At 46.3% G+C, this 24,878-nt stretch overlaps 1 protein-coding gene, 1 long non-coding RNA gene and 1 other non-coding gene across 3 annotated transcripts; 1 reads left to right on the forward strand and 2 right to left on the reverse strand.

The window, feature by feature from the left end:
• Positions 1–902: 902 nt before the first annotated feature.
• On the reverse strand, positions 903–6,760 carry SLC3A2 (solute carrier family 3 member 2). Its single transcript, XM_028501440.1, has 9 exons — positions 6,213–6,760; positions 5,643–5,816; positions 4,961–5,055; positions 3,296–3,364; positions 3,132–3,190; positions 2,799–2,979; positions 2,542–2,685; positions 1,546–1,629; positions 903–1,421 (listed from the first exon to the last, which is right to left on the reverse strand). The coding sequence occupies exons 1-9, from the start codon at positions 6,634–6,636 to the stop codon at positions 1,059–1,061; spliced, it is 1,593 nt and encodes a 530-aa protein (XP_028357241.1). The 5' UTR covers positions 6,637–6,760; the 3' UTR covers positions 903–1,058.
• A 102-nt stretch (positions 6,761–6,862) lies between these two features.
• LOC114488013 (uncharacterized) lies at positions 6,863–22,519 on the forward strand. The gene is made up of 3 exons (XR_003683691.1): positions 6,863–7,122; positions 7,819–8,215; positions 22,323–22,519. It is a non-coding gene; the product is annotated as an uncharacterized lncRNA (long non-coding RNA).
• On the reverse strand, positions 20,907–21,105 carry LOC112067486 (U2 spliceosomal RNA). The gene has a single exon (XR_002893305.1). It is a non-coding gene; the product is annotated as a U2 spliceosomal RNA (small nuclear RNA).
• Positions 22,520–24,878: the final 2,359 nt, after the last annotated feature.

Here is a 24,878-nt window from a genome sequence, read left to right on the forward strand (position 1 = left end):
ACCCAGGGCCCCGGAAAGCTCCTTCCCAGACATCTAGCAAGTTAACTCCCTCCCTTCTTTCAGACCTTTTATTCAAAGGTCACCTCCTTGGTGAGGCCTCCTCTAGCCCTCACCCCAAACTCCCCCCATGCCACACACCTACCTCTTTCCCTGCTCTACTTTTTCCTCTTTGAACACTACCACCGTGTCCACCACATGCTTAATTTTATACATCCTTTTTCTTCTCCATCTCCTCACGAGAATATAAGCCACAAGGAGACAGGGATCTTTGTACACTGTTCCTTCCTGTGACCCCAGGACTAGAACAGCTCCTGGCACATGCTGAGCACACAATAAATTCTTGTTGAATGAAGAACCTGCAGCATCTTTTAGAAGTACCTTTTAGAAAACAGGCCACCCCACTCCCACTTTTTCTCCCAGAAATGTGAAGTCTGCAAAACAGAACAAGTGACCACACTTGGCTGGGGACCACTGCTGAGGAGGTAAGGAAGAGTCAGCAGGAGCCGAGGCCTCCAGGCTGGGTGAGGAGGCGGGATGCTAGCTCCGGATGCTAGCTCGTCCTGACACCACCTTGCTGTTATGACCTCGACAGGCCCCTTCCTCTCTGGTCCTGATCACTTGGAGGGGGGAGGTCCAGTGGGGGAGAGGGGAAGAAGGGGAGAGAATTTCCTGCCGTGGACAGCGGGTAGAGGGAAGACGAGGCCATCCCAGGTAGGGGTGACTTTTATTTGAAACCAGAAAACACCCTATTTTGGGGCTCATCTGTAACAGTTTAAAAAAAAAAGAAGAGAGAGAGAGAGAACAACCAGAGGTCAAAGGGCCTGGGGAGGGGCAGGGCGGGGCGGGAGAAGGGGAGAGAATTTCCTGCCGTGGACAGCGGGTAGAGGGAAGACGAGGCCATCCCAGGTAGGGGTGACTTTTATTTGAAACCAGAAAACACCCTATTTTGGGGCTCATCTGTAACAGTTTAAAAAAAAAAGAAGAGAGAGAGAGAGAGAGAACAACCAGAGGTCAAAGGGCCTGGGGAGGGGCAGGGCGGGGCGGGGAGTGGGCCCAGGTCAGGCCAGGTAGGGGAAGCGGAGCAGCAGCCCCTCGTGGGGCTCCAGGTTCAGGTGCTCCAGCTCGAGAGGGGCGCCCTCCTTGCGGCCTGGCCGGGTGCTGAGCAGCAGATCCACACTGGCTGGCAGGCTGGTGCCGGCAGGCAGGCTGGAGGCGCCCAGCCCGGCAGGCTGGCCCACGTCCCCAAAGTTGAGCACTATGAGGAAGCGCTCGCTCTGGTCCCATTGCCGGATATAGGCGAAGAGGCCGGGCCCCGAGGAGAGCGCGTGGAAATCTCCGTGCAGCAGGGAGCGCTCCTCACCCCGCTGATCGCTCAGCCATCGGAACAGGGAGAGGAGGGAGCCAGGGTCTTCACTCTGGCCCTGCAAACGGTAAAGCGATAAAGATACGGCAGAAGCGGGTGAAGGGCTCCCCTGGGCGCGGGCTCCTACCAGCCACCTGCCCTCACCCCTTGCCGATCAGGCCCTGCCCATCTAAAACCCTTACCTTCACAGTCATGGTGGTGTTTACAGGTCCCGAAGTGTTGGGAAAGCTGGATTCATCCCACAGCATGACCGGGGCCTTCACAGGCTAAAAGGCAGGGAAAACAGGACTTGGAAAAGACCTGGGCGGCTCTCCAACTCCTCCTCCTGCTTCCAGCCCCACAGAAGTATAACCTCCCCCACCTCAGGGCCCTAGCCTAGAGGGCGCTCCTCCCAGACGGCCACAAGCTAGCCCCTCACTGCCCTCTGGTCCCTGCTCAGGTGCCTCCATCACGTTTCCTGTGGCCACTTGATACAAAACCGCCCACATCCCCTACTCTCTAGGCCCCTTACCCTGCTTTCTTGCACATATCAGCACCTGGCATCTTTATCATATGTGCCTACTATCTAATTTCACCACCTCCAGCTCTTTTGTGCGCCGCTTTATTTCTGTTTCCTCCACGCATAGCATATAGGAATTACTGCATAAAGCTTTGTGGAATAAGTGAATGACAGGTTCTATAAACATCAGCTTAGGTGTCAACCTCCAACCCTGTGGCTAAAGCTAACGGGGTGCCTTCATGGTCTAACCCCACCAAGGCACTCGCTGCGTGTACTTCTCTTACTCATCTGGCTCCCCCACGCAACTCTGAGTTCCTGGAGAGCAGAGCCTAACACAGAGTACCCGCTGTCCAGTGAATGAACGAATTACCGAGTGATGGCTACCATACTGACCTCCTACCAGGAGCCAGGTATTGCATTTTAAAATACACCCTCATACAGTCCTAACTACCCTATAAAAAAAAAAAGTAGTATCGCGGCAGAGATGACCAAGAGTCAGAGAAGTGAAATAACCTGCCAAGGCCACACAGCGACTGACCAGGTGACTGACCAGGTGGCTGACTAGCGATCCAGCGCAGGTTCCTCCCCAAGGCTCCCGCCTGTCCACCGCCAGCCACGGAACCACCGTGACGGACGAATGCAGCCTCCCCCACCGCGCTGGGCAGACAGCAAGCGATACCTGTCCAGGAAGGGCAGCTTCCTCTAGGCCAATCTCGTCTCCATAGCTGAAAACTGGGGTCCCTGGCAGGGTGAAGAGCAGCAGCTGGTAGAGTCGGAGGAGCTGAGGTGGCACGAAGGAAGTCAGGAGCCCCGACTGAGACAACTGCGGGAATGGAAGCACTGGTCAGCCCCAAGGCCCGCCTCTTCCTCCGCCTGCCAACACTCCTTTCTTCCAAAAGGCCTCCTGCCCCCTCTTCCTACCACTGTGGTACTCACACTCCAGCTGCACCAGCGGCTGCCAAAGGCGTCCAAATACTGGGTGACCAGGAAATGCGTATGCTTCCCAGTGAAACTGGAGGTTGACAGGTAAGAGCTGGTCAACAACAGGTCCTCGGTGGATTCGAGCAGGCTGAGGATCTGCTGAAGGTCGGAGGAGTCTGTGCCTGCAATCAAGAGCCTGCACAGAGCAGAGCAAGGGTCAAGGTTAGTACAGGACAAGAAAGGAAGAAGGTTTTTTGGACTAGGAACACTCTGCTTCCCGGGGCTAGTACTCCACTGAGGGGTTCCCACACAGGAGCTGAGTTAGGAAAGCCAGCGTCTGGTACCCACCTATCTTCACTGAAGCTCTTAGTGATGTTCTGCCACTCAGCCAAGAATGAAGACGCATCCTAGAAGGAAAAGAGCAGAGGCAAGAAGCAGGGAACACTACCAGGTGCTGGCGGGTGCTTCTGTTCTCACCCAGGCTCTGCTCCTCGCACGGAAAGGGTACTCACTGTCAGATTCCCCACATCCCGGACCTGGAATCCATCCACACCAGCCTGCAGCCAAAACCTCAGAGCCTCCTACAAGAGGGAGGCAAAAGAACAGAGGAGAGATATCAACACTCTGATGCAAAGGCTCAGCCCACACTAAATCTTGCCTACCATGCACTCTCCCGTGGCCTCTGGAGAGTCACTTGCCTTGAATGGTCTCACTTTCTTGCCTCTATTATAAACCTGTAGGTAGCCTTTAGTTCCCTTCCGTTCTAACCTATCATTGATTCTCTCAGTGATATAGTGCTCTACTTCTCTACTCCTCCTCACGGTGAATCACAAAGCTTTACCTTTGACCCCTACAGAAAAGACCTATGAGAAAAGTGTGTTCATACATATAACTTCATTTAACACTTAGCATGCATGTGTGGAATGCTGGTATACTCATTTTACAGATAAGGAAACAATGTCAGAGAAGCAAGGAGGCGTGCTCAAGGCCACAATCAGAGAGCAGCAGAGATGGGACCTAAAATGCTAACCAAGATCCCAAGAAGAGTATACTTACTCCTCTCCCAGTTTCCTGGAGCCTGGGGAGGGTAAGTAAAAGAGCTAGTCACAGCCAAGACCAAGGATAAAAAAGTGAAATTCAAAGCACAGCCCCAGGGCAGTTTAGCCAAAGACTTGAAAAGAGAAGCCAGCTCTGCAGAACAGGCCCAGGCCTGAAGCCCTGGCATTCATGGGGCACATGACACAGAACCCCACCCTGCCGCCCCTCTCTTCCTCTTCCTCTCTCTGATCCATGCGCTCTCTCTTCTAGTCTCCATCTTCATCTGAGGCTGCCACACCATCTGAAAACATTTCCTTCTCAGTAACTTTTAAAGGGTCTTCCGGCAAGTAGCAAGGAATGAACCGAATGACCCCAAGAGTCAACTGACATGCTGGGACTACAGAATTCTACCTCAGAATCACGGCTGCCAGCTAAGTGTCAGAGTCTGCCTCCATTTTTGTTCTACCCTTTCTGAACTGGTCAGTGTCCTGGAACCCAGGCATAAGGAGCTGGGATGACATTCAAAGCCCCACTCCCAGCCTGCAGGGTACAGAGTTTGAGCCTTAGGCCTTCAGAGTAGGCAGATTAGAGAGAGAAGACTAGTTGGAACGTCAAATCCCAGGGCACATTAAAGACCTGTGAACCTTAGCTTCCTCATTTACAGATTAGGGATACTGACAAGAACCTTGTTTGGTTATACAGGGGATTAAAGAAGGTATATAAAGTACTCAGCATACTCCCAGACACATAGGAAGACCCCAATGCTTACAATTTCAGACTGGGCTCCACTCCAAAACACATCAAATAAGAAAAGGGAAACCAGACAGGACAGAATTCCCATAGAGAAAGGGCTTCCTCTCCCAAAAGGAAGAAAATTCACATCTGAGAAATTCCCTTCCTGGCACTGTCACCCTCAGAGTCAGGGAAACAAGGAAAATGAGTGGTCAGAAAAGGAACAAACAAAAATAGGGGTGCAATGCTTGCCTATCCTTCTGCCTGTGGGAGGAGCATGCCTGCTTGGCTCCAAGGAGCAAGGGGCCCCTTGGCTGGCACCGGGCTACGTTTACAGAACTTGCTATGAAAGGACCAAACAACCCCAGCATCCCGCTCCCACAGGCCATAAGCACCAACACACTCACCTTCACTTTGGTGGCCACAGTGTCAATCTGAGTGGAGTGGAACCACAAGTTCTGGCCCTTGTAGTTGGGAGTGAGGTCTAGGATGACCCGGATGCCTAGAACAATGGAGGAGGAGGCAGTTGATAGAAAGACTCTGGGGGGAGGGGAAAGGAGGAAATCAACAAATATAAGTCGGCAGAGTATTTCCCATGTATTGGTACAAAAGCTTAGATTTGAACCCTGGCAAAACTCATTCCACTGAAACAGAGATATGAGCAAGTGGCGGGGCGGGAGGCGGGGGGAGGGTAGTGTAACAGAGAAGGCTGAGCTCATGAGGCCCTAGGCCCCTCACCCCCAAAGCGAACCCTGTTCAATGTAAGAAAAGATATTACTTGGATTCTTTTTTCAAAAGGATCCACTCTTTTACAAGTTTTTAAACCACTGATTTAGCAAAAACCTACATTTTGCAAATAAGGGCACTGAAGCCCAGAAGTTAAATAACAGCACATCCAAGTATAGAAAGTCTCTGAACCACCTGACAAGTCCATTTTAGGCTGAAGCCTAACAAACCTCCCCTGTACCTGCCCTAGGTAAACTCTGAGCCACTCAGCAATAAACCAGACAATAAAGCTATCCGGCCTTTCCTCTGGCCAGAAGGCCAAGCCCTTCCTCGCTGGTTCCTTGCGGCCTCTAGGACACCCACTCTTTTTCTTGGCCGATTGCAGGAGACTGTCAAAATCTTCCTTGGAGCCAAAAGTGGGGGCGATCTGTTCCAAATTGGTCCCTGTGAGGTCATCCTTCTGGTTCTTGTGAATTGGGCCCAACACAAAACCTTTTACCTTCAGGGTGCTCAAGTAATCAAGCCGCCCCTTCAGACCTGAAATGGAGAAGCAGAGTTTAAAGTGACGCCTCTCTGAGGCCCCTGATCGCCCCTATTCTCCCCGAGAGGAAGTTGGTGGGGGGGCGGTGAGGCTGGATCACGAGAGAAGCTGTTGTAAGGAAACTAGCACATTGCTTCAGAAACCTGCAGCGATAGGCTACTGGCGCCGGGAGGGGGAAGGGAGGATGCTGAGTCAGCCACCCTCAGGAAAGAGGGAGTTGGGGGCGGTTTCCTTCGAAGAAAGAAGGAGGGGCTACGTCCCAGGGGGCGGTCACCAGTACCAGGAAGGGTGGAGAACCACTTGGGTCAATCTGGGCACAGGGGTCGAAGCCAGTGACCAGTTAAACCAGGGGAGCGCGGGGTGGGGGTGGGGGAGCGGAGCCCCGGACTCACCCACTAGGTCGCCTGCGTCGCGGCCCTGGAAGCCCTGAAGGTCGCCAATGCGGTAGAGGGCGCCCTTGTGCCACCAGCTCATTGCGGGCAGCTCGCGGCAGCGCGGCGCCCGAACGATGATGACCACGGCGCCCGCCAGCATGCCAAGCCAGCCGAGCCAGAAGAGCAGCAGCAGCGCCCAGCGGGTGCGCACCCAGCCGGGGCTGCCTGCCACCTTCAGCAGCTCCTCTTTAGACAGGCCTGTGAACTTGGCCGCGGCCGCCTCGTCGTCGGCCACCTTGATCTTCACCAGACCATTCTTCTCGGTACCGCCCGCCACGGCCACAGCCACAGCCGCCCCCGACGCCGCGTTCATCGGCTGCTTCTCGGGTTCCAGCTCGTTCAGCTCCACTTCCTTCATGTCCACCTCGGCGTCCTGGCTCATGGTGCCTGCGAAACCGGCAACACGACGCAGTCTTTTGTCAGCTGGTGGCCGGACACCTGCCCGGACCTCCCGGCCCCAGAACAGTCTCCCAGGCTTCCGTGACTCCGCTCAGCTTCCGCGACCGCGTCTGCGGCGGGGCGGGCGCGGTCTCTGGGACTGGGCACGGGAGCCCCGCCCAGGCCCGCCCCTTAAAGTGGAACGTCCTGGATTGCTCTTCCTGGGACCGAAAGGGTGGGCGGCGGCCGAGGGAATAATGTTGGGAACTCGCTTCCGACGTCTGTGTGGTCCGATTCCTCACCTCGAACAGTCTAGCCCTAAGGTTCGGACACAAAGAAGGCTGAGCACGGAGCCACCTTTAGGTGGACGGGGTCTGTGCTTTGTCCCGCCTCAGGTCCCCGCTGGTCCCTCGCGCTGCCGGAAAGTGGGCGTAAAGGGGATATCCAGCACTGCGGGTGGGCCCGAGGCCCTTCTTTGCCCACTCCGAAGGTTTGTGACTTCCCTGGACACCACCCTCCATTTGCCCCTGGCCCAGGGCTCAGGCCACCGCCTGGTCTTCCCAACTTCGCATGGCCACTTGTACTCTCAGAGCCAACCAAACTCAACTCGGCCTTTTCCCCCACCAGACCGTGTCTTCTCAGGCCTCTGGGACTTGGCGCTAGACCTCCGATTCCCCGCAGGGCTACTCCCACTCTTTCAAGATATCTTGAATTTAGTTCAATTAATTCATCATGCGGCAACTATTTACTGAGTGCCCACTACAGTACTGTGCTTTATTAACTTCAGTGAATTAACCCTAATCTCGTCTTCCCCATGATATTTTATGATAAATCTGTTTGGACAGGACAGTTGCTGACACTCCCCATCTTACCCTACCCCACCCCCACTTTCTGGCCCCAGGATGCCGGCAGCTAGGAATCTGACATCCAGAAGAGACGGATGGACAACCTCGGGGCTGACAACATTCTGGGGCTGGGCCTCAGTTAGAGGCACCCACCTTTTCCTTACACCAGATCAGAAGATGCTATGGCCAGAATCTTCCCCACCTTGCAGGGCCTCCCACACATTAGCCCAATCTCCCCACGGTGCCCTGGTCCCTTACCTCCCTTACCCCTTCACTATGCTAGGCCTTGGAGGCAGCTGGTACTGCAGAGGCCTTGAAAACCACCCAACTTCTCCCCACAGAGGTCCTTGGATTGAGAGTGAGACAATTCACAGCAGGGACTGCCGGACATCAACACCATGAGGTGCCAACACTCTCAGGAACTTCTTGTTCCTGAGCAGTGCCAGCTGGGTTATTTTCAGAGAGGCGCTGAAGGAAATAAGTTCTTTCTCCCTCTCCCACCTGGGCTGGAAGCCAAGATAGCTGTGTATTTGGAAGAAAGCAGAAGCCAAGATCTGAAGAAATAGAAAAGGTACCAAAGGAGAGCCAAGAGAGTGAAAAGACGCATCCTGTGCCACTCCCCTTGCCTTCTTCGTACAGAGCCCATCCCCATCCCTCACCCCAGGCAAGCGGGTAGAGGTTGGAGTTCAGACCTGTGCTCAATGATGATAAGAAGTCCAGGGTGCCCGGGGCATGCCAGTAAGTGCCAACCAGGGGCTGTGAACAGACTTTATCACCAGCACGGAAGCTCAAAGTTAAGAACTGTGGGGTCAGACACTCTCCTTGAGATAGTCCAACATAACACCCCCATACATACACATAGTATCTCACTCACAGCTCCCCATGGCTCCAGAAAGATGAAAGAAATCCCTCCTGCATGCGGTAAATAAGCTAACAACTTACCTTCCCAAGTTTATCACCCACCACACCTGCCACAGGGACCACCCTCCAGCGACATCAGCCTTCAAACACCTGTTAGTCCCACAACACACCCAGCTTTGTCAGGCGTCTGCACCTTTGTATGTGCCATTCCCTCTGTGTTCTGCCCTTCCTGTTCCGCCACTCTGCCTCATAAACTCCAATTCCTTCCAGACCTAGCTCAAATGATAGCTTTTCTCAACTCCCCCGAAAGAATTACTTCCCATCCACTGTGCACCTACCTCTTCTACAATTCATGTCTCATTTGTTCATTACATCTCCTTGTCTGAGTGTCGGCACTTCAAGACAAGTGACAGGGGCCTTGTGCTATTTGTTGATGGACGTGCCTGCTCAGGGGTAGCACAGGATAGACACTTTATAAGTGTTTGGTAAACGAGTGGATGAACTATTATCAATCAAACCCAAATTGCTCCCTTCTTAGAAACAATTCAACAAAAGTAGCATGTATTTGAAAAGAAATGTGCACCTCAGTGTTCATAGCAGCATTATTTACAATTGCAAAGATATGGAAGCAACCTAAGTGTCATCAACAGATAAATGGATAAAGAAGATGTGATATATACATATATACACACATATACATATATACACACATAATGGAATACTACTCAGCCATAAGAAAGAAGGAAATTTTGCCATTTGCAGCAACGTGGATGGAACTTGGAGGGCATTATGCTACGTGAAATAAGTCAGAAAAAGAAAAATACTGTATGATATCATTTATATGTGGAATCTAAAATATACAACAAACTAGTAAATATTATACAACAAAAAAGAAGCAGACTCACAGATATAGAAAACAAACGTGGTTACCAGTGGCGGGGAGGGGCAATATAGGGGTGAGGGAGCAGGAGATACAAACTACTGGGTATAAGATAGGCTCAAGGATGTACTATACAACATGGGGAATATAGCCAATATTTTGTAATAACTGAAATGGAAAGTAACCTTTAAAATTGTATTAAAAATTTTTAATTAAAAAAATAAAATGCAAAAACAAAAGTAGCATGTGAAGATAAAGGGATAAAAGTGAAAAGGAATTTAAACAACACTGTATGGTATCAAGATGAAGCTGTTTATGTAGGAAAACAAACCAAAACTTGTAACTGTTCAACCAAATAAAACAAAGAATAAATCTGGGTGAAAGAGAGGACAGAAAAGCAACAGGGCAAGACTGCAGAGAAAGAGGGCTGAAGGTGACTAGAGATCCTCAGATCCTAGAATATATATTGCTAAATATAAAACTTAGTATTTACTATAGAATTCAAAGTATATAATGTGTTCAAGAAGAATTTAGCCTTCAAGAGAAGGCGGGGACAAAGCAAAGAAAAAAGTAGTTCAAGAGTCCAGAGGCCAATAAGGACAAATAATGAGGCCACAAGTCTTCAGGACTTAACACTCACTCAGAAGATGGGGGTGGGGCCCTGAAGTTCAGAGGGCCAAGTGTACAGAGAAAGTTCCTTTCTAATCCCCTGTTGCAAAAATTCATGTCACCTGTTTCCCAACAAGCGAGGATTACTTGATCTTAGCCAAAAGATATGGAAGTTTTTTTCCCCTCAGTGTGTAAAAAAAAGATTTCCAAAGACAGAGCAAAGATGGGAGGATAGTTAGAAACTTAGGAGACTGTCCAACAGACACGGCAACGCTGCCAAAGCTGAAGGCATAATTCCAAAAAACCCAGAAAAAAAGCATTCAGGCTCTGCCTCTAAACTACCCATCAGCCTTGAGTTTAGCCATTTGAAAAATGGATGACAGCTGAAGTTAAGGAAGCAAGCATTTGGAAGCCAAAGTGCAGCTGAGATGAAAGCAGAGAAGGAGGCTGACCCCAACCAAAGGGGCCCACTTGGCAGCTGTTATTAGAAGAAGCGATGTTGAAATATTACTTTACTACAAATCCTGCAGAAGGGACACTGGCTGCTGAAGAGAACTGTCAGAGCTGTCTTAGTGAAGGGTGAGGAACGTGAGGGGGGATAAAAGCCAGAAAGAGTAAAGGAAACGCAACCAAAGCCTTCTCTTAGAAGAGAAATGAAAACATCTGAAAAGTATCTCATACTCACAATGGACAAATGAACAACACTGCAGCAAGCCATGCTCTCTAATGCAACCAAGTATTAAAAGAGAAACACCAGAGATACAGCAGATCAAATTATGGAAGAGTTAGAGAGATACTTTTAACATATTACCCTTGGAGAGATGACATCATATATTCAATTGATCAGGACTTCCCTGATCAGTTTCTTAACCACTGGTGGCGCAGTGGTTAAGAATCTGCCTGCCAATGCAGGGGACGCGGGTTCCAGCCCTGGTGCTGGAGGATCCCACATGCCATGGAGCAACTAAGCCCGGCGCCACAACTACTGAGCCTGCGCTCTAGAGCCCACGAGCCACAACTACTGAAGCCCGCGCTCCTAGAGCCCGTGCTCCGCAACAAGAGAAGCCACCACAATGAGAAGCCCGTGCACCGCAACAAAGAGTAGCCCCCACCCGCCGCAACTAGAGAAAGCCCACGTGCAGCAACAAAGACCCAACGCAGCCAAAAAACAAAACAAAACAAAAAAACTCAACTTTAAAAAAAAATAAATCTCAACTTTAAAAAAAAAAGGATATTCAACTGATCAGAGACAGAATACTGATCTCATCAAAAGGCTAACTGGTAATAAGAGATTAAATGATTCCTTAAATGATCACCAAAGTACTCCAACATCAGCTCCTTCTGCAGTCCTAGGCACACAATGCTGGTGGGTATTGTCATCTTCCCCATCTCCAGTGCTCCTCAAAACTTTCTATCATCACTTTCTTTGGAAGAAAGTCACTAAGTGTAGCCACACTCAAGAAGTATGAAGTTAAGCTCTGCCTCCCAGAGCTGGGAGTATCTTCATTATTTGGGATTTTTCTGCATGGAAGATTCATCTCTTTTCTCTCATTTATTTATTTATCTATTCATTTATTTATATCAGTATAAGTCAACATACGTATGTATTCTTGGATACTTATTTTATACTTTGGGTTAGAATCCAACACTATATTGCTATGCTGCTCAAATTATTCCAGCTTTGGCCACTGTGAGCTCTTTCAGTCTGGCCACTGTGTCCTTTTAATACATACCCCCTTCCCCCCACCCCCTTTTTGTAGCACTTCTCTGCTTTCTGGCACTGCAAGATGCTCCAGGTTCATCTTGTATATTCTCTAGGGCCCCAGCCCTAGAATCAGCCATTTCTCCAAGAAGCCCTGGTCCCTTTTATTGGAGAATGGTATTAGAAATCAAGATATGGGCACTCAGGTGTCTTTTTCTTTTTAAATAAATTTATTCATTTATTGGCTGCAGTGGGTCTTCGTTGCTGCACATGGGCTTTCTCTAGTTGCGGTGAGCGGGGGCTACTATTCGTTGCGGTGCGCGGGCTTCTCATTGGGTGGCTTCTCCTACTGCAGAGCACAGGCTCTAGGCACGTGGGCTTCAGTATTTGTGAAAAGCGGGCTCAGTAGTTGTGGCTCGCGGTCTCTAGAGCACAGGCTCAGTAGCTGTGGTGCCCGGGCTTAGGTGCTCCGTGGCATGTGGGATCTTCCGGGACCAGGGCTCGAACTGTATCCCCTGCGTGGCAGGCAGATTCTTAACCACCGCACCACCACGGAAGTCCCTCAGGTGTCCTTTGATGAACAAAAGTTATCCATCAAAAATATATCAGTCTCGGTAATCCGCCTGCCAATGCAGGGGACACGGGTTCGAGCCCTGGTCCCAGAAGATCCCACATGCCACGAAGCAACTAAGTCCGTGTGCCACAACTACTGAGCCTGAGCTCTAAAGCCTGAGAGACACAACTACTGAGCCCACGAGCCACAAGTACCGAAGCCCACGAGCCTAGAGCCCATGCTCCACAACAGGAGAGGCCACTGCAATGAGAAGCCCCTGCACGCAACGAAGAGTAGCCCCCACTCGCCGCAACCAGAGAAAGCCCATCTATAGCAACGACGACCCAACGCAGCCAAAAATAAATCAATAAAATAAAATAAGTTAAAAAAATATATATATATTAGTCTCGGGACTTCCCTGTGATCCAGTGGTTAAGACTCCACACTCCCAATGCAGGGGGCCCAGGTTCGATCCCCGCTCAGTGAACTAGATCCTGCGTGCCACAACTAAAGATCCTGCATGCTGCAACTAAAGATCCCGCATGCTGCAACTAAAAGATCCCGCATGCCGCAATTAAAAGATCCCACATGCCACAACTAAGACCCGGAGCAGCCAAATAAATAAATAAATAAAATATTTAAAAAGCAAATAAATAAAGGGCCTGTATTATTTAATAAATATATGTATATATTAAACATATATATCAGTTATATATTTATACATTATTAAATATATACACGTATATCAGTCTTGGGAATTCCCTGGCAGTCCAGTGGTTAGGACTCTGCACTTTCACTGCTGACGGCGTGAGTGCGATCCCTAGTCAAGGAACTAAGACCCCACAAGATACATGGCACGGCCAAAAAAAAATTTTTTTTTAAATATATATATCAATCAGTCTTTTCTTGCATACTCTGCTTTTGGGGGTTTTTAGTGTCCTATTTTTTTTTTTAACATCTTTATTGGAGTATAATTGCTTTACATTGTTGTGTTAGTTTCTGCTGTATAACCAAGTGAATCAGCTATAAGTATACTTATATCCCCATATCCCCTCCCTCTTGCATCTCCCTCCCACCCTCCCTACCCCACCCCTCTAGGTGGTCACAAAGCACCTAGCTGATCTCCCTGTGTTATGCAGCTGCTTCCCACTAGCTATATTCATTTGGTAGTGTATATATATCATCAATGCCACACTCTCACTTCGTCCCAGCTTGCCCCCTGCCCTTGTTCTTAAGTCCATTCTCTACATCTGCGTCTTTATTCCTGCCCTTCCGCTAGGTTCTTCAGAACCATTTTTTTTTTTTTTAGATTCCATATATATGTGTTAGCATACGGTATTTGTTTTTCTCTTTCTGACTTATTTCACTCTGAATGACAGATTCTAGGTCCAGCCACCTCACCACAAATAACTCAATTTCGTTTCTTTTTATGGCTAAGTAATATTCTATTGTATATATGTGCCACATCTTCTTTATCCATTCATCTGTCGATGGACTTTAATGTCCTATTTTTTAAATCTTTCCTTACTTCAAGGCCTGAAAGATACTCATCTATATTTTCTACACAAAAAAAGGAAGGTTTTATTTTTGACATTGCAATCCTTAATCAATCTTTAGTTTATGTTTACTTATGGCATAAGGTAGAGAGCCAATCTCATTTTTCTTCCACATGGATAACTGTAACACAATTAAAATACGTATATATATTCGGTCTTTGTCCCTAGTTCCGGACAGAGAGCTCTCAAGTCCCTTAGAATCTCGTGGGTGATAGGAATGTCTTTTGTTTTAATGAGGCCACTCTTGGTGGACTTCTAGAAAGCTTGAGGATGGGGGCTGGTTATCAGAAAGGCATGATTGGAAGGTTGGAACTTTCAGTCCCACCCCCCAACCTCTGGGAAGGGGAGAGGGGCTAGAGATTGGGTTAATCACCAATGGCAATGATTTAATCACTCATACCCACATATAATGAAACCTCCATTAAAAACCCCTAAATGACAGGGTTCACAGTTTCCGAGTTGGTGAACACATCAGGGTGCAGGTGAGGTGGCACAAACACCCCCACTCCTTGCCCTGTGCATTCTTCCATTTGGCTGTTCCTGAGTTGTATCCTTTATCATAAACTGGTAATAGTAAAACGCTGTACATGTCCTCGGTCCCTCAAGGACCCCATTTATTCTCAAATCTACTAAATGACCCCCAAATCTTTGTTCATCTTTAGTTAGTTCTATATTTCTACTTATTCAAAATTAATCTTATCTTGCCATTCCCACAATCCGCTATAGCCTCTCCTCTTCAATGCCCCAGCTCAATACCGCAGTTCAGTGAGTGACACTGGCATTCTTCCAGTTTTCTAGGCCAGAAGCACTTGGGCAGTTTTCTTAGCTCTTACATCTCCCTAACCTCCCTGTCCAGCTAGATGCTGGTATAAACTCTGTAGCCTGATTAATATAATTACAGTATCTCCACTTAAAGAAAAACAGAAACTTCTGCTGCCTGCTATCACACAATTCTCTAAACAAGTTGGAAATGGTTCCAAGTCTCCATCCAGACTTAAAATGTGCCAGTTCTTCGGCTTCCCTGGTGGCGCAGCGGTTGAGAGTCCGCCTGCCGATGCAGGGGGTGTGGGTTCGTGCCCCGGTCAGGGAGGACCCCGCGTGCCGCGGCGCGGCTGGGCCCGTGGGCCGTGGCCGCTGGGCCTGCGTGTCCGGAGCCTGTGCTCCGCGGCAGGAGAGGCCGCAGCGGTGAGAGGCCCGCGTATCACAAAAAAAAAAAAAAAAAAAAAAAAAGTGCCAGTTCTTGCTCTGCATTCAGTATTTCAAATCCTGTCTTATAAATGTATTTATACAAATAAATATATTTGTATTTAATATAAGACAATGTATTAATACATTTGCATAAGCAAATGTATTAATACATAAACGAAACTCTCAAGCACTTTTGATTTTCACAGGCATTCAAAATGGCTAAATGTTACCAGAGCTTTCCAAAAATACAATCCTAAAGACACATAATGAGACGTTGGGATCTTAGATTTCAATATGCACTTCCTGAACATAAACTCTTCCTTCATTCCCTCAAGGCAAGTGACTCGGTATTTGAATAGCTCCGCCCACATCTGCCCCTGCTCCTACCTATGCTCCTTTTTGGGTCAATTATAGGAAAAATCTTCTTAGGGCTCCATGAAGGGAAATTGATGCCTGGCTACATTTAAAAAAAATTTTTTTTTTTTTTTTTTTTTCGGTATGCGGGCCTCTCACTGTTGTGGCCTCTCCCGTCGCGGAGCACAGGCTCCGGACGCACAGGCTCAGCGGCCATGGCTCACGGGCCCAGCCGCTCCGCGGCATGTGGGGTCTTCCCGGACCGGGGTGAAAAGGGGGTATATAGTGTTGAGAAGTAGTCATTCAGGGACAAGTATGGAATATAATAGAAACCTGAATTTGAAATAACCACTCACTCTGGACCTAAAGTGGTTAATTTCAACAACTCTCTGTAAAATAATTTGGACTACAGATAAACTAAAGACAAATTAAAATTAAAAAAGTAAAATACATCACTAAGAAGGGAAACCCTCTTTTCTATTTCAAAATAGAAACTGTTACACTAATGAAATGCTAACTAGAATGTAACCAGTCTGAGAAAGGAAATAAACTTTTTCCTTACAATCAGTGATTACCACAGCCTGATTTTCACAGCTTCTTTTGAACCATTGTAAGTCCCCAATAACACATGGTCCCAGAGGTGCTGCAATACCAGGCTGTGATATTGCAATATAAGAAATATGTATTGGGGACTTTCCTGGTGGTCCAGTGGTTATGACTCTGCACTTCCCCTGCAGGAAGCACGGGTTCAATCCCCTGGTCAGGGAACCAAGAACCCATATGCAGTGAGGCCAACAGAAGGAAGGAAGGAAGGAATTTGGTGTTCATCCCTCTTTCCTGGCACAAGAGCTTCTAAAACCTTTGGCATCTCTAGAGTAAAGAGTGTCATTTTGTATGTTAACAAGGTGACCTGGGGCGGGGGGGGGCGGTTGTCCAGTATGAAGACTTGTTGCCAGAAGAACCTGAGTAATTAGGAGTTTGGAACTTTCAGCACCACCCCTCGGCCTCCAGAGGGGAGAGGAGCTGAAGGCTGAGTAATCACCAGTGGCCACTGATCATGTCTATATAATGGAAACTCCATACAAATCCTCATCAATGGGGTTTGGAGAGCTTCCAGGTTGGTGAACACATCCATTTGCCAAGCAGATGTCACACCTCAAGTCCACAGGGTCATAAGACCCCGTGCTTGGAACCTCACCCTATGTACCTCTTCATCTGGCTGTTCATTTGTATCCTTTACAACATCCTTTATAATGAACTGATAATAGTATGTAAAGTATTTCCCTGAGTTCTATGAGCTGTTATAGCAAATTCAAACCTGAGGAGGGGGTTGTGGGAACCCCCAATCATTAGCCAACTCAGATAGAAGTGTGGGTAACTTGCGGATCCACTACTTGAGATTGTTGTGTGAAGTGGGGGACAGTCTGTGAGACTGAGCCCTTACTTAACCTGTGGGGTCTGTGCAACCCCAGGTAGTTTTAGAACTGAATGAAATTGTAGGACATCCAGCTGGTGTCCCCACAGCATTGGAGAATTGCTTGGTGGAAAACCCACACATTTAGTGTCAGAAGTCCTCTGTGCAGAAAACATCATGGTAGTTAGCAGTAAACAGACCATTAAAGCAGATTCTTCTCACAGGCCCTTGCACTCAAATCTGGAAATGTTATTTAAGGAAGCTTTTTTCTTACTCATTTCACTCAACAGAAAAGGTACAAAATACCTACGGAAATGTAGACATTTAGAGAGATATTTTTAAATAGCAGAAATCTAGATTCTGGTTATCACACTTCTATGAAAAGAGTAAATGATCTCAAACAAAAATTTGTACTATTAAAGGCGCTGACTAGAGAGAAAATTAAAACTCAAAAGTCTAAGAAAAATGGATCTTATAGCAAGTTTGGAAAGGGGAGTCCTTTTTCATCCTCAAATTAGAAAGCAGCATTAGAATTGAGTTAACATATAGCAAGTTTCTTTAAAATAGTAATATCAATAATTTACAAAACGCTTGTATAGGTAACTAAAATTTGATATGGGGAATAAAACTGATACCGAAATGTTTTTATTACTTATAGAAAATAAAATTCCGTACAGAAAAATCAAACTGAATCTAGACAAATTATTAGAATAAGAGTTCAATAAAATACTAGACATGGGCTTCCCTGGTGGCGCAGTGATTGAGAGTCCGCCTGCCGATGCAGGGAACACGGGTTCGTGCCCCGGTCCAGGAAGATCCCACATGCCGTGGAGCGGCTGGGCCCGTGAGCCATGGCCGCTGAGCCTGCGCGTCCGGAGCCTGTGCTCCGCAACGGGAGAGGCCACAACAGTGAGAGGCCCGCGTACCGCAAAAAAAAAAAAAACAAAAAACAAAAACTAGACATAAAATAATATACAAAAACAGTTCTGTACACCAGTAGCAAACAACTAGAAAATGTCTTTTTTTTTAAGTTGCCATATACGCTAGCAATAAAAACTAAGAGCTAAGATAAAATCTAGCAGTAAATAGATAACTTCTTTATGAAGGAAAAGATAATATCCTACAGAAACACATTCACACAATAAACACTGAGTACCCAGTATGTGCCAGGCACTTTTCTATGAGCTGGGGTGGTAGCGAGGAAAGAGACCCTGCTTTCATGAAGCTTAATTCCACTGAGTGAAAGAAAGACAATTAAAAAATACTCCAACATACATAATATCTCAAATGATTACAAGTGCTTTGAAAAGATAGAGGAGGGTGAGAAGGAGACTACTTTATTCAAGGAAGTCATCTCTGATGAGGTGACATTTGAGCAAAGACCCAAGGAGGTAAAGGAACAAGGGAGCTTTCTAAAAGAAAGTTTTCTAGGTGAGGGAATAGCAAGTGTGAAGACCAAAAGGAGAAATGTCACATATTCATGAATAGAAAGATTTGATGTCATAAAGAAATTAATGCTCCCTGATGAAATAAAATTAAGTCAAGATAAGAAAAATTTAACATAAAATTTTTCTCTGCAGTTGAGCCACTACCCCACCCCTTTACTGTGCATTGTGCATCTGCATTATGCATTAACTGGATCCCCTTAGAACACACAGCAATGCCTACTTGCAAAAAGAAACAAAAAACAAACAAACAAAGAAACAAAGCAATTTCCTCCTGGCACCAGGAAGGTAACTCCTTAGAAGATAACATTCCTTTCTCAATTCTGTAAGGGGTCACAATAACTCACAACTCACCTTGTTGGACTATGTTACTTTGATGTATGACCCTTTGTCTCAAAAACTTATAAAACTGTGCTTTGACCTCTAACAGAGGAATAGTCCTCAGAGCTTTCTGAAAGACTGTCTCCTGGGTTATAATCCTCAGGTTGGCTTAAATAAAATTTTCCAGTTCTTTCTTAGATTGACTATTGGTTAATTTTTTCATTGACATCCCCAAACAATCTGTCTATCCACTGCAATTCCAATACAAATCTGAATATCTGTTCTTGGGAACTTTATGATTCTATAACACGTGTAAGAGAAAAGGGCCAAAAACAGTAAAGATTTTTTTTTAAGTAATATTTTTGAAGACAAATCCTACCATATACCAAGCATGTTATATTCTTAAGTAATAATAATAGCATGCTAAAGTAATAATAATAGCATGCTATAGCCACAGGGATGGACAAACGGACCAACAGAACAGAATATGAAATCTAAAAGAAACTCATGCATATTTGAAACCTTAATATATGCAGAGATAATATTACAAGCACTGGAGGAAGGAATTCACCAAATGGTGCTGAAAAAAATAAAATTAGGTCACTATTTAAAAGTAAACACAATAATATATTCCAAGTGATTAAAAGACCTAAGTATGAAAAGCAAATATTTAAAATTTTTAGAAAAAAAATTAGAATATCTTTCTGACTTCAAGGTAAGGAAGGAGTTCTTAAACAAGACACAAAAGCACAAAACATTAAGAAAAGAACTGATAAATTCTGCAAGAAAAATCTGTGCATCACGAGACCATAACAAACTGAAAAGACAAGCCACAAACGGGAGAAAACATAGTATCTGAAACTAATAAAAAAACAGAGTCTTGGGCTTCCCTGGTGGCGCAGTGGTTGAGAGTCCGCCTGCCGATGCAGGGGACACGGGTTCGTGCCCCAGTCCGGGAAGATCCCACATGCCGCAGAGCAGCTGGGCCCGTGAGCCATGGCTGCTGAGCCTGCGCGTCCGGAGCCTGTGCTCCACAACGGGAGAGGCCACAACAGTGAGAGGTCCGCGTACCGCAAAAAAAAAAAAACAAAAACAGAGTCTTGCATAAAACATATAAATCACTGAAAACCAGTAAGGAAAAGGCCAACAACCTGGTAGGAAATTATATATATATATATATATATATATATATATATATATATATACAGACTACGAACAGTCATTTCACAAAATTGGATACACAAAAGAATGGCCAGTGAACTCTTGACACATTACATAACCTTAGTAGTAATCAAGAAAATGCAAATTAAAATCACAACAAAATATAATTTTATGTCCATCAGATTGGCAATATTAAAACATCTGACTGAACCAAGTGATAACAAGAACATGAAACTGCATAAGTGACAACATTAACTGGTACAATCTCTCTAGGTGAGCAATTTGCAAAAGCCTGTAGAATTGAAAATACTCATAGCTATTACCCAGAAATGTCATTCCTGGATTCATAACCCAGAGAAACTCTCATCCACATGCACAAAGCAATATACAAAGGATTTCACTGCAGCGCTGGTTAAGTAGTAAAAACTTGGAAATCTGAAAAAGGGTTTATCACTAGGGGACAAAATAATTTGTAGAAAATGTCGAACTAGAGTACTATAACTACATCTTAAAGAGCTAGAGCACAAAAAGACAGAAAAAATGCATCAAAACTATAATGTTAAAGAAAAAGGGGAAATAGCAGGTTTCACCTTAAAATTTTTTCCAAAAACTAAATGATACACAGAACACCAGCAGTCTGCATTTTTTTAAAAATAAATTTATTTATTTATTTTTGGCTGTGTTGGGTCTTCGTTGCTGCGGGGCCTTTCTCTAGCTGTGGCAAGCGGGGGCTACTCTTTGTTGCAGTGCGTGGGCTTCTCATTGCGGTGCCTTCTCTTGTTGCGAAGCACAGGTCTCTAGGCGTGTGGGTTTCAGCAGTTGTTGCACACGGGCTCAGTAGTTGTGGCTCGCGGGCTCTAGAGCGCAGGCTCAGAGTTGCGGTGCACGGGCTTAGTTGCTCTGTGGCATGTGGGATCTTCCTGGACCAGGGCTCAAACCCGTGTCCCTTGCACTGACTTGGCAGGCAGATTCTTAACCAATGTGCCACCAGGGAAGTCCAACAGTCTGCACTTTAATTGATATCTATCCCAAAAGGGAGAACCACACCATTCATGGAGGAACTGCGACAACAGACTGATTTGTGGAATGGATGGAGCAAGCCTCTGGTTCATTTCCCTGTTCCAAAATTCCACTTAATAAAGTATCCTCAGGGCTTCCCTGGTGGTGTGTTGGTTAAGAATCTGCCTGCCACCGCATGGGACACGGGTTCGAGCCCTGGTCTGGGAAGATCCCGCATGCCACAGAGCAACTAAGCCCATGCACCATAACTACTGAGCCTGCGCTCTAGAGCCCACGAGCCACAACTACTGAAGCCCGCGCACCTAGAGCCGGTGCTCCACAACAAGAGAATCCACCGCAATGCGACGCCCACGCACCGCAACAAAGAGTAGTCCCCGCTTGCCGCAACTAGAGAAAGCCCGCGTGCAGCTACGAAGACCCAATGCAGCCAAAAATAAAATAAATAAGTTACTTTTTAAAATAAAATAAAATAAATAAACTATCCCCAGGTAGAGGATTTATGAGATGTTAAATGATAAGAACAGATACTAACCTTGATCTTGGGCCAAAAACCAAAGAAACAACCTATAATTAAGGTTCCCTAACCAACAAGGACCTACTGTATAGCACAGGGAACTATATTCAATATTTCGTAATAACCTATAAGGGAAAAAATCTGAAAAGAATGTATCTATGCGTATGTGTCTGTGTGTGATGTGTGTGTGTGTGTATATAGGGGTGTGTGTGTGTGTGTGTGTATAGGGGTGTATGTGTGTGTGTGTGTAGCTAAATCACTGTGCTGTACACCTGAAACTGACACAACATTGTAAATCAACTACACTTCAATTAAAAAAGAGAAAAGTTCTCATCAGGCTTTGCTTCCCAAACTTTCATGCAAGGCCATAGAAGCAGTCTTAAAGTTGTTCCTTTTAAAATTCCACATATTTGGCTCTTCCAAAAACCAGTCTAATCCTTCCCTGGGAGAGCTTCCCACTGTCACACTCCTCCACGGTTCAGGAAATAAGGAAATTTTGCTCTCAGATTGAATTTTTGCCCTACAGGTGAACATCCTACTCCTGTTCCTTGCTGAGCACTGCTCATTTGCTTATTCCTACTCCTCTACTAATAAAAGCAGTGCCTCTTGCTGCCAGGAGAGGGCAGACCAATTCCCTGGAGCAGCTGCCATCCTCCCAGAAAGATTCCTGTTAGAGGAACCTGTTTATAGTTCAAAAGTATTTCTTCTAACAACCTCTTCAGGAGCTTACTTCATAGCATAGAGCAGGTAGTCAATGAATTATAGTGACATGCCTTGTTATACACGATGGGGATAAAGTAATAAATTATTCAGACAAGATTTCTGACCTCAGGGAGTGTATGCCAGAAAGGGGTCAGGTAGAGCGAGGGGGAGGGAAGGAATGGTGTTATTGAAACTGAAAAGGGAAACTGGGCCTTGCTGGCTCTGTTGGTAGTGAGACAGGAAGACAAGAGTACAGCCATTTTGGAAAAGAACCGAGGAACGGCCTTGGGCAAAACAGGCCTTGCAAGCTAAAGAACAAAAGGCCCTGGGGGCCTGAGTCCCAGAGACAAAAACCAGGCTCGCATGAATAGAAGACTAGGGCTTCCCTGGTGGTGCAGTGGTTGAGAGTCTGCCTGCCAATGCAGGGGACATGGGTTCGTGCCCCGGTCCGGGAAGACCCCACGTGTCACGATTAACTTTATCTCTGTTACACTAACCTAGCTGCCACAAGACAAGAAGTTCAACTATAAATATTAACCCTATCTGTTCCTGTGCTTTCTTGCAGACAATTCGCATGCATTTCTTTCCCCTCACAGAAGCGCTCCCTATTCCTGACAGCCAACCTGGAGCCACCTGCTGCTGATCAAAGAGCTTTGATGATTTCTGGAAATCATCAGTCATCATGAGACAAACCCTCCCTTTTGTTATAAAAGCAACTCGCCCCTTCTACTCAGGGAGCTGACTCTTTTTTTTTTTCCTGCCTTCTCCCTTGTGCACAAGCTATCTCTTTTAATAAAAAGCTTTGCTTGCCTGAGCGTCTTGTGGAAGCGATATTCATTTCTACAGTATTGCTGTCCAAGAGTCTGGAAAGGGCCTGGTAACAGTAGGAACAGACTTTAACCTAAGAGCAAAGGAGGAGGATTTTGAGCTGAGAGCAGCTTTTTTATCTGGAAAGATCACTCTGGCTATCATATGGAGAATGGATTAGAAGGGGGTAGAGTCACAGCCAGGGAACCTGGTTAGGAATCTCTAGCAGAAATCCAGGGGTGAAGGGCTTGAACTAGGGTACTGAGAAAGAGAAAAGTAGCTGTTAATGTCCAGAAGCTGGCCTGGCCCTCACTGCTAGGCCTTGGTGTTCTCATGTTGAACATAACATCAGACAAGGCTAGTCTGTGGTCATGGTGGATGAAGAAAAAAACAGAACAAGATCATTCACATAATCATGTCTAAACACAAACGAAAACGTGAACACTGTCCAAATCACAAAAGTCCAAACATCTCTCTATCCTGGCTAATATGAGTGACTGCTGCTACTTTACCAATTACAGATTTAGCCTCATTGTAGTCTTCCTTCTTTCTAGATAAGACTTATTAAGATATCCAATAATAAAATGACCCCACTTCCTGAAAACACCCAGAGTAAAGCCCCACGAGCTTAAACCCTCACCCAAATCACCTAACACCAGCCCAAATCCTGTAGGTTTTTCTAACACACTCCCCGCCATGGTGTGTGTTCTTCCTCCTGTAACAAGTAATAAATCCAACCTGCTCTGATACAAGTATGTTCCTGATAGTCTTCAGCTGGAGGGCATTTACAGTATGGAGGCAGTGGGGATAGTGTCTGTCTTGGACAACTGAGTAAGAGGGCACACTGGAGAAGGAACAGATCTGTGGGGAAAGATGATGAATTCGGTTTTGGACAAGTTGAGCCAGATGTTGATGAACCACCCCAGTGAACATGTCTGGCAGTCAGATACAAGGGTCTGCAGTTCAGGAGATCCTGGATTGAGATGAAGTTTGGGAGATGGCGGAATATGTAGAGTTAATGAAGTCATGGTAATGGATAAATTGGTCTAGGCAGAGTGAGAAAACAGGTGGATCCAGGACAGAACCCCGAGTGCAATGGATTGAAGAGAGAATGGGAAGTAAGAAAGTCGCTGGAGTGGGAATCGAGCAGTTTCAAAGATTTCTACTTTGTCTTTCCAAGGCCAAAGACTCAATGTGGGGGTTACTCCAACTCCAGGTATATCAATCCCATTAAGCACTTGGGGACCAGAGATATGATCACTGGTTAAGAATCCAAGTGATCACATGGGTCCTAGGGAACTTTCTTGGGACCCAGGACTCAACCCCTCACAAGGATTCCAGTGGGTGGGGCAAAATCACTGCTATGGTGGCTCGTAGAAGCTTTGAGAAAGCAATGGCTTATGCTGAGTGAAATAGATATGCCTGAGTTGCCCTAGTAGGTGGTAGAGGAAGGAATAAAGAGGCTGAAGAAAGCAGACATGCCAGAATGGATATAGTAGGTGAGGCAAGAAGACCCACCAGAGAATTGTGTTCCAAGAAAGGGCCCAGAGGACACAATATTCACAAAGGCCATCTATTGAGAGGGGTATCAGCATCACTAAGAAGTTCAGGGGTGGTTCTCCTCTATGGTGGAGGAGAGGAAGTCACAGAGCTGAGCTACTTAAGATGAGATGTATGGGGATGGTACTCCCTGCCCATCCCCATCAAGTAAAACAGGAGAGGTTTAGCAGAAGCACTGCTTAACTGCCAGAAGCCAGAAAGCTGTAATTACCATAAGAATGGCAAGATTAGAGGGTTAGCCTTGGGGCCTTGGCCCATCAGAGACAGTTGTAGGTATAATAAACAATGGTATCCCTAGGGGGAAAATAGATGGGAAGCCAAGGAAGCCGAGAATGCTGCTGAACATCTACAACCTGAAGAAATAAAGAAGAAAGGAGCAGAAAGCTAAATACAGTCACCACAATAAATAGTAGCCAAGAGGAAGCTTGCACAAGCCTCTTAGCCTCATCCGTCAGCAAGAAGAATTACAGTTCTGCAGCCTGTGGAAGGAAAACCACATTCACAGAAAGATAGACAAAATGAAAAGGCAGAGGACTCTGTACCAGATGAAGGAACAAGATAAAACCCCAGAAAAACAACTAAATGAAGTGGAAATAGGCAACGTTCCAGAAAAACAATTCAGAATAATGATAGTGAAGATGATCCAGGACCTCGGAAAAAGAATGGAGGCAAAGATTGAGAAGATGCAAGAAATGTTTAACGAAGACCTAGAAGAATTAAAGAACAAACACTTAGAAGAATTAAAGAACAAACA

This window comes from Physeter macrocephalus, chromosome 16 (genome assembly GCF_002837175.3).
Source record: "Physeter macrocephalus isolate SW-GA chromosome 16, ASM283717v5, whole genome shotgun sequence".
Taxonomy (NCBI): Eukaryota; Metazoa; Chordata; class Mammalia; order Artiodactyla; family Physeteridae; genus Physeter; species Physeter macrocephalus.

Bases quoted from the DNA above. Each gene is read 5' to 3' on its own strand.
- SLC3A2 (XM_028501440.1), bottom strand. From the start codon at position 6,636: ATGAGCCAGGACGCCGAGGTGGACATGAAGGAAGTGGAGCTGAACGAG. The intron at 3,365-4,960 runs GTGAGTGTGTTG...TCCCTCTTGTAG, and splicing joins CTGTGGCCACCAAAGTGAAG to GAGGCTCTGAGGTTTTGGCT. The intron at 2,980-3,131 runs GTGGGTACCAGA...TGCTCTGTGCAG, and splicing joins AAGAGCTTCAGTGAAGATAG to GCTCTTGATTGCAGGCACAG.